Genomic DNA, 16,488 nt, shown 5'->3' with positions numbered 1-16,488 from the left:
AAGAAATATGAAGTAAACATGAATAAATATATCTATATATCTCCATGTATATGCATCTTTGGACTATAAGCCCTTATTAACCCTGTTCAGTGAAGCTATGTGAACAAAAATAAACCGCTGCAGACGTGACTGAATATGAATGTGTGGTGAATTTCTATTCCAAATATGACACGTATGGATTTATTATTTTGCACTCCTAACATAAATGACTAAATTACTGTCACTGCAACAATGTTTTATCGAAACAGTGGTCAAATGTCGAAGCTAGAGTCTTTAATCTACTGATGCACAGTTTGTCCAGATCAAGTAAGAGTGTGATGTTTTAACGTGCTGTTAAAGTGAAACGACAATAATCTGGGGCCGTCGCCGATCTTTGACAGCTAATGGGTTAAAAAAAATCACAGTAAAAAAAAAAAAAAGGTAATATGAAGTAAACATGAATAAATATATCTATATATCTCCATGTATATGCATCTTTGGACTATAAGCCCTTATTAACCCTGTTCAGTGAAGCTATGTGAACAAAAATAAACCGCTGCAGACGTGACTGAATATGAATGTGTGGTGAATTTCTATTCCAAATATGACACGTATGGATTTATTATTTTGCACTCCTAACATAAATGACTAAATTACTGTCACTGCAACAATGTTTTATCGAAACAGTGGTCAAATGTCTAAGCTAGAGTCTTTAATCTACTGATGCACAGTTTGTCCAGATCAAGTAAGAGTGTGATGTTTTAACGTGCTGTTAAAGTGAAACAACAATAATCTGGGGCCGTCGCCGATCTTTGACAGCTAATGGGTTAAAAAAAATCACAGTTAAAAAAAAAAAAAAGGCCTGTCCCCATGATGGATATATCATTAATGGCTGGTCCTTGTGGTAATTACAGTATTACAGCCTACTCCTACCGATGAATCTGCACAGCCGTGGTGGTCAAGAGCTCTACTTGCGCTGCCTTGGTGGCCTACAGCACCTCTGTGGTGGTCTTCAGCCCCACCTGCACCAATATGGTGGTCTATGGTCACCTCCCTCTTTGACTTTTTGTTTTCTATTTTGGACTAGGGAACGTCTGGAATCCGCTCCTATAATTCAATTCAAGTTTATTTGTATAGCGCTTTTCACGATACAAATCGTTGCAAAGCAACTTTACAACAAATTAGATTCTACAATATTTAGTGGGGGGGGGGGGATTCTGTCACGGTTATCGGGTGGTCTGCCTTAGATGGCCACCAGAGGTCACTGTGTCTGTTTGAGCACATGGCTTATTGGTTGTTGTTGCCATGTGCTCTCCTGTCTGTTGTCTGACCCCACCCTTCTTGTTATCTCATTATTGTTTCAGTTACTCTACCTGTGTCTCCCTCGTTACCCTCCTCGTTTGTCTCCCTATTTATTCTCCTGGTTTCTGCAGTCCTGTGCTGTTTTGTCGTTTAATGTCTGATGTCACTCGTGAGATGTGTGCTTCCTGTGTGGCATTGCTCTTCCTGTTCCTGCCTTGCCCTGCTGTGTTGTGCCCTTGTGCCTGGCTTGCCTGCCTGTTTTCCCCCCCTCAGGGTAGTTTGTTTTGTTTTTACTATTAATAAAAGCCCATCGCCCTGCAATTGAGTCCTCGCTTCATCCCTCATCGGAACCATGACAACTCTTTATAGGTTTGAAATTATTTTAGTTTTTATCCTGGATTCACTGAATCTTGCAATGTCTACTTTTTGGCAGCACTAAGTGACTCAAAACTGGGGAAAACAATCAGCTTTACTCTGTATGTTTGCTCGGTTTACATTCCATTTCACCAGTTTTTAGTAGATTAGATCTGTTTATATTAATTGATTATATCATCACCCCAAAGCCACATTCACTTCACCTCCACCCTAAATATGCTTTATAACACGCGTATGATTGTTAACTTTTTCTTAGAGGATATTGAACATTTAATCTCCAGCTACTCTGCAAATATTCTGTTAAAGTGAGCTGAGTTTATGTGGTATGTTAAGCATAATTGTGGTTAGCCAATCATAATAATTCCAGAAAATAAGACCCATCACCAGGGTCCCATTCTTCATACGTCACTAACTCAGTTAGCTGGATTTGATTGTTGATGATTTGGTATGATCTTGGATTATTTGGTTCTTCGAAGCTCATCCTGGATTTGCTGTCATAGCAACAGGTCCGTAAGCTTAAACCTGCTCGGGAGCAGACTTATTTCATGTAAACCGGATTAGATTGCATCTTTTTAAGTGGAATTGATATTTAAAATCTATCCCAGCCAATGCTACTTTATTACAAGAGTACCCTACTAATCCAGGCGTTAATTTGAGTGGTGACAGCTATTATGGGAGTGGCTTGATGGAGCGCAAGAGATGCAGATAACTTGATCTTGACCCTTAAGAAACTTTAATTAATGCTGTCACATAACAAATCTGATTCAAATATAAAATTACATGAATTGCTAATTACAACATTGAAATAAAAATGGAAAGCCTGTGTAGATACTAGAAATCTTGAATATAAAAATTGGGAATCATGTCAAAAACAAAAAATATAATAACACATTTAATTTATCTATTATACATTTTTTGTAGTTTTGTTCACTTGGCTGTTTACTTAAAAAGGTCCATAAATTTGTCAAGTTTCGTCAGGTGTCTTTTTTAATTATATGATGTCATTACATTGCTGTCTTGCCGCCAGCCAATCGCTGCACTGCTGATCGTGGTTTCGAGTATCGATACATCTGCCCTTTACGGGGAACACGAGAACGCGCAGTAATCTTAGACATCTTAATCCAGATATTTTAATCAAATCCGCAAATTCGTTTGAAGAACCAAATTAGCCAGAGATCAGTAATCAGGATTAGAAGATCTGATATCTTTCAAATCATCTCAGTTGTGTTAAGCGAGGTACGCAGAATGGGCCCCAGGAGTCCCAGCGTGGCCTTTCTGTTTCCATTCAGAGCGAGTCTAAAACACACCCAGAGCATCATTCCAAGCCCACAGAGTGAGTCTGCTTCATAATGGGGCACTCAGCGTGCATGATCACATGGCTCTAGGTATCAAAAGAGCCCTGGGGAGTTTTAAAACACATTTTGGGTTCGTTGAGGGGGAAACCCATTGCTGAGTAGAATGTTTCGCTTTCTAAAGGCCTGTTGACACCTAGAATTAAAGGTGCCATAGAATGGAAAACTGTATTTACCTTGGCATAGTTGAATAATAACAGTTCTGTACATGGAAATGTCATACAGTGAGCCTCAAACACCATTGTTTCCTCCTCCTTATGTAAATCTCGTGCATGCAAAAGACCACTGAAAAACAGGCGAATCAGAACATAACACCGACTGTGACGTTACAGTCGGGATCACTAATAGTTACGCACCCAACATTTGCATATACCCGCCCATGTTCTAGATGCCCGCCGCCAGCCGAACCTGCACAGCCGAATCATCAGAAGTTCTGCAGGTATTGTGAAGAAACAAGTGAGGATAATAGAGGAAAATGGCAGATCATGGAAATAAATGTTATGTTCCAGGCTGTGCAGGGATGGGTTAGTGTCTGTATTCACAAAGGCACGGAAAACAAATATTGCGCGTTCTAATAAGTTATGCTGCAAATTATACTGCAAATTGCTTTTTGGTATAATATTATGAGTTATATTTATAATATTAAGATGTATATCATAAACACACTTGTAGCACAAATAATTGTACTGTTTTATGCACTTTATTTACAAACCCGATTCCAAAAAAAGTTGGGACACTGTACAAATTGTGAATAAAAACAGAATGCAATGATGTGGAAGTCATATTTTATTACCATATTCGACACTATAGCGAATAAACTGTGATAATGTAAGAAATGTTGAAGGTGTCTGAATAAATGTTGGTTTGACTGTATGCATTGAAGTGTGAGTCATTCAGTCCTGCATGTGTTTCAGAGTGTCTCTGTGTGTCTTGAGATGTGCCATTGTTTGTTCTCAGGTCAACGGGGTTTCGGTGGAGGGGAAGCAGCATGCTGAGGTGGTGGCCGCTATTAAAGCCGGGGGTGACAACACTTCACTCTTGGTCGTAGATCAAGACACAGATGCTTTCTTCAAGAAGTGTCGAGTGATGCCCACTGCAGAACACCTCACAGGTACAAACAAAACTCTTACCTGACACAAAATATAAAGTCAAACTCTTTTGTGGAAGAAGATTTCAGCAGGTTTTCCACTCTCACGCTGGCTCTAGGTGGCGCCTGACACAGAGTCATTGTCTGGCAGGGGTCACTCAGGCATGCGTGACTGCTTTCACTCTGGTCTCTCTCACTGCGCTGGTTTTGGGTTTCCAGCAATTTAGTTTGTCCGTCTCGTTGTGTCACTCAGTGCCAAGGATCTCCAGTGAAAGCGCAGTGCCAACAGCAGCCATGGAAACCAAGGGTGTGTGTGTTTGACACAACTAGATTAGTCATGAGTGAGTGGAGATGCAATGCTTACTCATTTTATTTACCGAGCATGCGTTTGGCGTCAGCACTAGTGGAAACTTTCCTTAGCTGCTATCGCACATTTTATCAGTTCCATCGTATACGGACTGAAAACGGGAGGACTGATCAGACGAATGCTTTCAGACGTCTCAGGTGTTGCTGTTCTCACTCAGAGTCATTTTATACTCATGACGAGTCTGTTTTCTGCCAGAAACACTCTCTTTATCTGAGTTTCGATGTGAATAGTTCTTTTCAGTTCACAGGCTGTGGGATTAGCTGACATAAAACTGGGAACATTGTCCCGGACAGTGGAAAGTGGAGTATAGACAACGCTATCTCACGACTAATTCGTATGTGTTTTACAAGGTGGCTAATATGTATGAATTCGTACGACCTCACTCGTGCAATTTTGTACGTTTTCTGTGAGGGGTAGGTTTAGGGGCGTGGTTAGGGGTGGTCATTCGTTCGAATTTGCCACCTCGCACAATATGTACGAATTACTGTGAGATCAGGTTGGAGTAGATCGTATATTTTTACATTTTGGATTTATTGTTATTAGTTATGTGTTGAATTTAAAGGTGCCATAGAATGGAAAACTGTATTTACCTTGGCATAGTTGAATACTAACAGTTCTGTACATGGAAATTACATACCGTGAGCCTCAAACACCATTGTTTCCTCCTTCTTATGTAAATCACGTGCATGCAAAAGACCACTGAAAAATAGGCGAATCAGAACATAACACCGACTGTGACGTTACAGTCGGGATCACTCATATTTACACCCCCTACATTTGCATATACCCGCCCATGTTCTATGCCAGCCGCCAGCCGAACCTGCACAACCGAATCATCAGAAGTTCTGCAGGTATTGTGAAGAAACAAGTGAGGATAATAGAGGAAAATGGCAGATCATGGAAATAAATGTTATGTTCCAGGCTGTGCAGGGATGGGTTGGTGTCTGTATTCACAAAGGCACGGAAAACAAATATTGCGCGTTCTAATAAAATAACGTGAGCCACTAAAGGGACATGTTAGCTGCTTGCTAGCGGTAGCCTGTTACATCCACCGTACATAAGATTTCACTTAGCACATAAACAGAGTAAGGAGAGATGACTGAGGATGATGGCGAATGATTTACAGATCCTGAGCACCACTGACAAGCATCTGATCTTGTAAAATGTGTGGTAAGTACTGCCGCTGTAGTTTAAACGGAGCACGTGCGATCGCAAATCTCGAAAGTTAAAGTATAACGCGGTCGTGCATTCGAAAGCAGTTTCAATGCCCCACATATTAATAGCGGCTCCCTGATGTCCGCATTTTATATACAGTATAATTACCCAACGATATAACTGAGAGAGAAAGTATTGAAATATATATTTTCCCAGTGTTTCCTTCCTGCTGTGTGAGCTACTGAAATGAGCCGCACTGTGAAACAGCCAATCAGAGCAGAGCTCAACATTGAGCCACACTGTGAAACAGCCAATCAGAGCAGAGCTCAACATTGAGCCACACTGTGAAACAGCCAATCAGAGCAGAGCTTAACATTATTATTCATGACCCTTCCAAATAAGGTAAAAACAGACCATTTCATTCTAGGGAAAAATCCTATGGTTGTAAATTGAGATTTTTTGCCCTTACCTAAGCTAACTTGATTTGCGTTGTTCACTAACTTGTAGGGATAAAACAGATCGTAGTTGATCGTTTGCACTTGTTTCTAAGTCTTGCTGATTTAAGCATTCAAGTGTTTTAAACCATTCACGCGCATTCGGAGCTGCGCGCACTCATTCAAAGCACGCACAGAGAGCCGCGTTTCAGACAATGCGCGTACATAGAATTGATTCCTCTTTCGTGTATCCTTGCTTCTGAATGAACACATACACACAAAATTATCTCAAAATTGTCTCTGCAAGTATTCTCGTAAACACAGTCGGTTATGTCTTAAGTGAACGTAAACAGTGGAGAAAGAAATCTCAAGTGCATCATTATATTGGATCCGTGCATTCGGTCTTAAAGGGGCAGCAGCCTATTAACACCCGCTGTTCCATTAGCGCCACCTGCTGTCAGAAAGTGACATTTGCATCTCAATCACAAAGCTAAAATCAGACCATTCTGTTTTTGCTTCAAATTTCGCAATTATACAATCAAATTGCAATCTAAATAACATGTATTTAGCATCTTTGTTTGGATCGTGATTAAAATGCAGTGGTTGCCTCTGATTTTAAAGGGGAAAAGCACAGCCAAAGCATTAGTTTGTTTATATTTATTTTTTTTATTTGCATTATTTAATTATTTGATTTGGGATTTGTTTAAAAATTTTAATTTAGTTTTATTATTTGACATATTTCAATTTCACAAAGAAATGTGCTAAATTTTATTGGAGAAATAATAAAAGGACACCTTTTAATTTATAATTTGTCTTAAATCTCATTTTGTTAAAAATAAAAATTGTGAGAAAATTGTATTGTGAATCAGTATCGTGAATCGCATCGCATCGTGAGTTGAGGGAATCGTTACATCCCTATATGCTACTAGTTTTTGCTGTGGGATCAAATAAGTATTCTGTTATTTAAATAATAAAGAACCATTTTTTTTGCTCATCTGCAAAATGACCCGATCTGTTACTCAAAATCGGATATGATAATGCAATATGATCCGAGCCGTGGGTTTTGTGATCCGTTGCACCCCTACTCTCTTGACTTGTTATTTGAAGAAAAAAAGCGATCACTGAAGTTTTAAATCATGCTGATTTGTCCGCAGTGAAGTTCAGCTGATGTCTTTCTTTGTTTATTCATTTTGGGCTACCAAAATCTGAAGAATGTCTGCCCGAAGGGCTACCAGGGATTTTGACATTTTGCGAGCCCTGGTATAAATGCATTCTATGGCACCGTTAAAAGCATCACAAATTAAAGATCTATTCACTAAGAGAGAAATAAAAAGGCACTCTGGTTAGTCTGGTTAGCATTATTTCTGTACAAACACTCTCTTACTTTAACAGTGGCACACAACAGCTTGAACATCAGCTGATATTTTGGTCGCAGCATTATTTTTATAAAATGAAGGGGAAAACCTCATTCTAATGAATTGAACAATCTCATCTTATTTGTTTTGTCTTTGCCTATGAATGTGATTTTCTGGATTTTTTTTCTCATTTTGTCTCTCATAGTTGAGGTATACCTATGATGAAAATTACAGGCCTCTCTCATCTTTTTAAGTGGGAGAACTTGCACAATTGGTGGCTGACTAAATACTTTTTTTCCCCACTGTATGTGGTGCCATTTGTGTCCAGTTTATCTATTTAAAGCAAAAGTTCACCCAAAAAGGAAAGTCTGTCATCATACTGTATATTCATCATCATGGCTTTATTCTCTCTGTGAATATGCATAAGCAAAAGCATAAGCATGTTGAATCTGTATAGAGGTGGATTCAGAAGTCATATTTACAAAAGGTGTTGGACATCGTATGCAGTAGTGAACGTCTCATTGCATTTGTGTCCAGTGATTGTGATGAAATGCGATTGTAGAATCACCTCTGCATTTGTGTATTTGAGTTTTATATTAGTTAGTCTGGGCATCATTAACTTGGACAGACTCATTTTGTCAGTCTATAGAGTTTCATTTTCTTCTTTTCTAATGTGCCACTAACAATAGATAGTCACGATATGATGCATATTAAAATGTATATTGTGCATACGTTGCCAGAGTTTTTGTTTGTTTCTTCTTGAGGATTTAATAACAGATAGGGCACTTTGTATTTGTGCAACTATGCTACAGTAACATTCATCTCAACATTGTTTTAAAAAAAGCATGGCTCTTTGGAGAGTTAACATTATTGCACAATAGATTATTCGAGATATTGAGTGCATCCAGATATGTCTACAGACACACACACCTGAACTACTGTGCAGTGTTGAGTTTCATGAAGAAGAGCCTGAAGCACCATATCAGAATGATCTCAAACGTCGCAGGGCGATGGATCAGAGACCCTGACACCAGTGACCTCACAGATGGAGGGCGTGAGAGGGAGGAAAAGGGAGTGTTGTACACACAGAGGCCTGAACAAACAGCCGAGGATCAGAAATTCCTCAAACAGTGCGCCGTGGGCCGGATGTTCTCGCTCCAGCAGAGCCGGGTGTGGTGGGATCTGTAAACACTGCTCTTTGATACGGGCTGATAGAGCTTCATATTACAGTACCACCACACCACTGTAACCCAGATCTCATCCAGAGTATAGTTTGTTTATGTTGAAAAATGTGTATACAGACTACTGATTAAAAGTTTTGAATAAGTGATTTTTTTTTTTTATGTTTTGGAAAAAAAATATTTTATGCTTACCAAGGCTTTTATTTGATGAAAAATACAGTAAAAACAGTAATATTTTGAAATATTATTACAATTTCAAATAACTGTTTTTTATGCGAATATATTGTAAAATGTAATGTATTTCTGTGATGCGCAGCTGTATTTTTAGCATCATTACTCCAGTCTTCAGTGTCACATGATCTTTCAGAAATCATTCTAATATAATGATGCTCAGTTATTGTCAATTATTAGTGACTGCTTATTAACAATTAAAATCGTATTATTATCATTGTTAAAAACAGTTCAATGTTATAAAGAATATAAATGTCTTTACTCTCACATTTAATCAAGTTGAAGTGTCCTTGCTGAATATATACAGCACAATATTGATAATAATCAGAAATGTTTCTCGAGCAGCAGATCAGCATATTATACTGATTTCTGAAGATCATGTGACACTGAAGACTGGAGTAATGATGCTGACAATTCAGTATATTCACAGTAATTATTTCAAACCAGTATTTTAAACCTATTTTCCTTTTCGTTTCAGTGACCAATAAGAAACCAGCGCAGGTGTTCCTCACGAAGGTGAAGCAGTTTGAAGGCTCCTCGTCTTTCGTCAGGAGATCACAGTGGTCCATCAGTCAGCTGCGGCAGGTCAACGGCATCGACTCCGTCCGAGTGAGTAGATGGGCTCTTGCTCCTTCAGATGCTGTGTTCTGTTGGATGGCATTAATCTTTGACTGCTTCTCGTCATCCTAAAATGTTCAGGATTGCCCAGAGTTTGACTTGATATTTGAGAACGGATCCGACCAGTGGACTGCGGGTTCAGCTGGAGAGAAGTGCGGGTTTGTCCAGGTCCTGCATCACACATGTCAGCGGTTCATCCCTGAAAGAAAACCAGAGTTCATCAACTGCCACCCCAAACTGCTGGGAGGTGAGACGTCCCGTTCAAGCGTACCGTGCACCCTCTCTTTCACTATACACTACATGTTTTTTTTGTTTTTTAAAAATAATGGGGCACAACATGTTTTGAAGGAAGAAGGGTTAAATTATTGTTGTTGTCAAAGACTTTATATGTGCAATTTACTTTGTAGTATATTTTTGATAATACCTAAATTTAATTTAATGAATGAATGAAGGTCTATTATATGCATTTGGCTCATAATTTTATATAGTGGCTTTTGAAACTATTGTACTATTATTGCACTACTATACTGTAGTAACAAAAACATAACTTTTTAAAATGTTGCTTTCTGTTTTCTTGTTTTGATGTTCGATTATTGCTAGAAAATAATGTAATCATATAAATCTGGTTTTCAAGCTATATTAAAGGTCGGAAATTTTGACCACTCATATAATATTTTTCCTAGTTGCGAGCTATCTGGTTGTGTAAAGTTCTTTATTGTTCCACTGTATTGTCTGCAGTACAGCAAATCTGTGTAGTTCCTCTAATCATGAAAAGTTTGTTACTTTTAGTTTTCTGTGTCTTTCTGTGTCTAAGGACATGATCAATGGAGGCTTTTCTTTTACTATAATTACCCTCATACTCACTTTATTTCAGATACTTTCTGTTTGTTGACGTATTACTAGATGTAATTTAGAGATGTAACAATACATTAATTTTCTGAATGCAACCCTGCTTATGCAACTACATTAATCTTGACATATGACTTTTAAATAATCAGTTGTGTTAGTCAGTAATCAATTTAAAATGCCAAAAGATTCTCATTTTAAGTAGCTAACAATAATAGCTTTAAAGGTCCCATATTTTACACCTTTTTGGAGTTTTATTTGAGGTTTTGATGTCCTTAAGAATATATATTTGCGGTACAAGTACCAAAAACCATCTCAATATATTTGACTGGACAGAAACGATCGTCAAAAACGCTCGCGTTTGCAGCGCACACTTCTTATCAGAAAAGGTTCAATAAAGTATTGTCTTTTGTTGTTATGGGCGCGTCTACAGATTTCTTGCCATCATCATGACTAGATAGACACGGTGAGTTTGTCTTTACTATACAGGTTAGATGTGATCCACCTCATAGTAACAAGTTTCGTGGTTAAAGTTAACCTTTTCGACATGTTTCCATGTTGTTGTTGTTGCTCAGCAATGGCATGGAGGTGATGTTGTCTGGGGGTGTGGCTAAAGGAGAGTGGGACGGTGGGCGGTGCTCGGGGTGGTGACTGAAGGCGGTGACTGTGTAGTTCTGACGTCACCTTTTTACGGAAGTCACAATGGTTCGTGAAAAATCACAGCTACTTTATGCAGGCTGTGTGCATCTGTCTGTGGATTAACTGTTTTGAAACTTATATGGTAGTTACATAGCACCTAGACCTCAGTTATCATGAAAAAAGCCAGGAAATTTCAGTTTTGACAATACGGGACCTTTAAATAAATTTGTTTACATTAGGTGCTATACAGGATTGCACCTGTTTTTTTTCTTCTGCCGCTCTCTTTGTAAAAAAACTTTTTTTTTAAGGCACGGGCATTGATGTGAGTTATATCTGTAGATTATTCGCATATTTGTTTAATCAGAACATGCTCTGCATTGCAGCAGCACTGATGCGAGCGCAGACAGTTCACGTTTGTATGCTACAATTAAAGTGTTGGTATGTCGAGGAAGGTGCTGATGCTATTTTAACTGTATCCTGGGGGAAGAAGCTCCCTCCTTCTCGTCCCAGCTGCCACTTATTCCTCCCACGTAATAAATAACAGCTTTTAGTGTTGCTTCTTGTCTTTATTCTTTTAGTGGCAGTCTGACTCAGCGACAGGACGGTCTGTGTTATTGTGGGAAGTAGAGTCTCGGTTCCTGAGGGTCAGATGCCTGGCAGGACTCCGTGAAGCTGAGCAAACATGAATACACCTGATTGTGAGCTTAAAGAGATATAATGCTTAAAATGGTATATAATGGTTGTTAGTCACAATCTAGCTCATATTTTCAATCATTTCTTACAAGGATTGTATTTCCTAACCTTTAACATCCATGGAACTTTTCCATTGAACAAAAGGTTCTTTATAGTGGGAAATCATTCTTTAGATTATTCAAATCTTCTTTACACTAAGAAGCAAAAATCATTCTTTTTAAGAACGGATCATTGAAAGGCTCTGGGGGAAATAAAAATTTATTTATTAATGCTTGAAAATGTCTGTATAGTTTTAGTGTTTTTATTTTATTTTATTTTTTAAAGTTATTTTAGTACTTCAACTTTGTTGCCTTGACGACTTGAAATAAAATGTTTAATAAAATGTTTAAATGTTTATTTTATTTCAAGTAATGAACATGTTTTTATGGTTTATGAAGTAATTTCAACGTTGAAATGTAACCCAACACAACATATTATTAATGCATGGGCATATGGCAACAGTTTTAGCATATGTCAACACTCGTCACTCAGTAGTTAATGATAATAAGGCAGTGAAAGCGAGGAGATGGCTCATGTGCGGCTGAAGAAGACCGAGTCTCTCTGGCCCCTCCGGTCTAAGTCTCACACCCGTGCAAAACAAATAGCATGAAGCTGCTCAGGTGTGGGACGCAAACCGCGGGGATTCCTGTCACCGCTGGATCAGCTTCATTCTCAAAACGCCATGGACAGACGCTGGATGGAATAAATGACATGCTCAAATGGGCATTTGAACAGTTCAGCACATCTTGTAATGGAAAATCTTGTGCCACCATGTTTTTTCCACCATTATGATGTGATTTTCAGGATAATTTCTGTCTGCATGATTTTTAGCTTGGCATTGTGCTGTATCAAGATTGATATTTTGTCAGTAAAGGTGACTGCATACTGCATTTGTCAGTGGTAAAGCACCAATTTGTGTCTGTAATGTTAAGTGCACTTGTACTGTACTTAAAATCTAAAAAAAAGTATATTAAACATTTTTTTGCAGATATTAAAGATTTCATAATATCAATGAAATAAAAGGCCACTTAAGCTTTAAAGTGTTTACAGAGAGACTTGTTTCTTAACACACTTAAGTACACTTTTAAAAAGTGCACTTTGTCATAATTGCCAAATTAAAAGTTTTACTTTAAAGTACATTTTAAGCCATGTTTTATTGGTGTTGACTAACTTTGGCTATAGTGTGTTATTCGATATTACTTTTAAAGTTAATATATTTTAAATGTACTAAAGTGGCAACTACATTAACTTCATCAAAGCAACTTCGTGTAATTATGAATATAGTTAAATACATAAAGGTTTCAATAGAAATGCCTTTAAATTATATTTTTAGTTTGCCATAAATGCTTCATTCAGCAGTAACTTTAACCATATTTCAAAGACAATGGATGTAATTATGAAATATTAAAGTCCTACTTAAGTGGGTCAAAAAGCACTCTAAAGATCAACTCGGTACATTTAATATAAATGTAAACTTTAATACATTTTCATTTAATTGTAAATAACATGCAGCTAAGCCTCCCCAAAAAATTGCTTTCAGTTCCCACTTAAGTATATTATTTCCGTAATAAGTGTACTTCTTTTTCACAAGGCATTGTGTGGAGGTGCTTTCCTCACGCCGTCTCTCTCTCTGTGTGTGTGTGTGTGTGTGTGTAGGGAACAGCATCCTGCACGAGGCAGCAGACAGTGTGAGCAGCGCGGTGCAGAAGGCCAGTCAGGCGCTGAACGAGCGCGGCGAGAGACTGGGACGCGTGGAGGAGAAGACGGGCGAGATGATGAACAGCGCCCAGCATTTTGCCGACACTGCACACAAGGTGAAGTGTGCCACATGTCTGTCTTTACTCTTTGCCAGTTTCTGCAGATTTTACTCCAGTGAAAAAGCATCTGTGTTGCTCTGCTGCATTCATGTGGCGACTGCATGAAAGAGACACACCTACAGTAACAGTACTGTTCAACACTTTGGGCTCAGTAGGATTTTTAAAATGTTTTTGAAGATTTTCTGCTCACCAAGGCTGTATTTATTTGCTCATAAAAACAGTAATATTGTGAAATTTTATTATAGTTTTAAATAACTATTTTCTATGTGAATATCTGTTAAACTGTAATGTATTTCTGTGATGTGCAGCTGTATTTTTAGCATCATTGCTCCAGTCTTCAGTGTCACATGATCTTCAGAAATCAGTATAATATGCTGATCTGCTGCTCGAGAAACATTTCTGATTATTATCAATGTTGAAAACAGATGTGCAGATTAATATTTTTGTGAAAACCTAAATACATTTTTTTTTCAGGACATTATAAATATAACATTGAAAGCATAACATTATAATGTTTTAATTGTAATGTAATGTTAACATTAATATGTTTTTACTGTCACTTTTGATCAATTAAATGCATCCTTGTTGAATAAAAGTATTGAAAAGTATTTTATAAAATACTTTTGAAACGTAGTGAACAAGCATGCAAGGGACAGGAGATTATGCATGTTTTTTTTTTTTTAACATTTTGTGCTGTGTTTGTACAGTAGATTAGCAGTTTGATGATTAACAGTCTCTCTCTCTCTCTCTCTCTCTCTTCAGCTTGCCATGAAGCACAAGTGTTAAGCCTTTGCCGTATTTTTGGAGAATCTGGTACAAATTCCTCACCCCCGCTCAACCTCTGCTGTCAGAGAGCGTTACGGGACGTGCATGAAGGATCATATGAAGGACAGTGTGTATCAACATGGCTGTAGCCTTGAAAAGATCATGCCTCCTCTACACATGGATTGTATTTGTGGTCATTGTAAGCTTAAACAAAGCCTTATTTCTGTGTCCTCAGTCTATGACAGACCTGTATTATCATTTTAAATTCTTAAAAAAGATGTAAAATAGTTCCAAGGTTCAAAAGCCTGCTGATAGATTCTAGATTGTTTTAACATAATGATTGTTTGATCAGTGCCATCATAAAAGAACTTTAGTGAAATTTTAAGAAATATGTTTTTTGTAAAAATCCATCTAAGGGTTTTGTGTAGAAAAAAATCTCTAAACTTGTTTTTTGACATCATTTTGTTTCTTCATGTCACCATGTGCAAAAAAAGGCAGATTTTTGCAATTCTTTTGCTGATTTTGTTTTGTTTTGTTTACTAAAATAAAGTTCTAAAAGGCTAATTTTAATGGCGCAGTGACCCACATTTGAAATAATATAGCCTGATGCGTAGAAAAATCTACAGAACTGTCCTGAGAAAAGACAAGATTCACATGCTAGACATCACACCGTGAGATGTGTTACGCTGCAGTTCAGGAAGGGTTGTGTCTTAACTGGATGAGAGGAGGCGGTGAGGAGATGCAGCCGATCCGGTCAGTCGAAGAAAACATCATGCAGCTATGGTCAGTGCTGGGGAAACTTACTTTTAAAAGTAATGCATTGCGTTACTCCATTAAAAAAGTAACTAAATACGTTACTTAGTTACTTTTTATGGAAAGTAATGCGTTACGTTACTTTTGCGTCACTTTTTAAATCTGGACAGGGCTTGCTTGTTTGTTTTTAAAATAAAAAAGTTATATTTTTGGCAAATATAAAAGCTTTTCACACCAAAAGTGAAATGAATGCGCCTCAGGCTGAAGGGAAAGTACATTTACATCCATACAGTAGAATGCAGAAGAAGACATTTCAACACACTTCAGCAATAAACAAAGACACACAAATGTTTGTCTAGAGTAATTTGGGCTTATTAGTATGATTGAACTGGATCAGAAGCAAAGACATTGGTTAATAGAATGGGATTAAATACATAAAGCATATTTGTGTTTTAACATTTAATTATTGCAGGCTTGCGTCATATTCTGAGTTGCATTATTTTTATTCATTTTGAGGAATACTGAATCTGTGTTTGTTTGTTTTGTGTGAGTGAGATGAATTAATGCATATTCATATTTATTTTAGAACTACAGTAACATCTGATTTCTCTCAACACGGGGACAGCAGAGCTGTCAGTCAATAAACTGGAATAAAAAAGTAACTTGCATTACTTATTTGAAAAAATAACTCAGATATTCTCTTGTAAATTAAAAAGTAATGCGTTACTTTACTAGTTATTTGAAAAAGTAATCTGATTACGTAACTCGCGCTACCTGTAATGCGTTACCCCCAACACTGGCTATGGTTAAACTAGTCTACATAGCTTTAATTTTTAATTCCACTTACTTCAGCGTACCTTCAAGTACCTAGTGTCCCTGCAACAGTTTGAAGAAAAAAACTATCGAACAGCTTTCAGTTCCCCATACAGCTCTGGAACCAGTCAGAGCCGTACACTCACTGCAAATATGTACAACATAAACTGACAGTGTTTTGGGGAATATTGCAGGTCTCTGAGGAGCATAAAAAAATTAGCTCCTTTTTCAGTTTATTTTTTCTTCAAACTTTAGTCAAAATATATGCAGCTATTAAAACAACTTTAATTCCTGCTTTGTGTTTTTCTTGAATTTTCAGTCATCTTTTGGCTTTTATAAGCATATTTGGTGTAACATGACTGTTTACACATAACACATAATGCATTGAAGTCATTTAAAGTATTACAATTTAATCTGGTCAAGTTAATTTCTGAAGCATTTTAAGCAGATTTTGTTTCGAGGAACCTTTGAGGAAAAAGCATATGACTTATACTTTGTTGTATTTTGCAACGTTACTTTTCCATTTGATTGTTTGCTAATAGATTATGAAACTGTATAGTGCTCAGATTTGTTTTGCATTTAATAATCAAATCATTGAGAATCATTCACAATAAATATGCATAATCATATCTGTGCATAGAACCCTGCCTAAAAATTGCATTCCGAGCACTGCTTTTCTTCTGTCAT

The 16,488-nt window shown here is 37.4% G+C and overlaps 1 protein-coding gene across 3 annotated transcripts in view; it reads left to right on the top strand.

The window, feature by feature from the left end:
- The window catches only part of LOC107589763 (syntaxin-binding protein 6-like), a 63,245-nt gene extending 48,176 nt beyond the window's left edge, over window positions 1-15,069 (top strand). For all 3 annotated transcript variants that reach the window (XM_016278288.1, XM_016278287.1, XM_016278286.1), the window contains 4 exons: window positions 9,297-9,427; window positions 9,518-9,683; window positions 13,310-13,467; window positions 14,233-15,069. In XM_016278288.1, the coding sequence (XP_016133774.1) occupies window positions 9,297-9,427; window positions 9,518-9,683; window positions 13,310-13,467; window positions 14,233-14,256 (479 nt within the window). In that variant the 3' untranslated portion in view covers window positions 14,257-15,069. The remainder of the gene's footprint in view (window positions 1-9,296; window positions 9,428-9,517; window positions 9,684-13,309; window positions 13,468-14,232) is intronic.
- The last annotated feature ends 1,419 nt before the right edge of the window (window positions 15,070-16,488 follow it).

This window comes from Sinocyclocheilus grahami, unplaced genomic scaffold, assembly GCF_001515645.1.
Source record: "Sinocyclocheilus grahami isolate Dianchi unplaced genomic scaffold, SAMN03320097.WGS_v1.1 scaffold120.1, whole genome shotgun sequence".
Classification (NCBI taxonomy): domain Eukaryota; kingdom Metazoa; phylum Chordata; class Actinopteri; order Cypriniformes; family Cyprinidae; genus Sinocyclocheilus; species Sinocyclocheilus grahami.
Note: the sequence above shows the minus strand (reverse complement) of the source record. Positions and strands in the feature narration are given on the sequence as shown.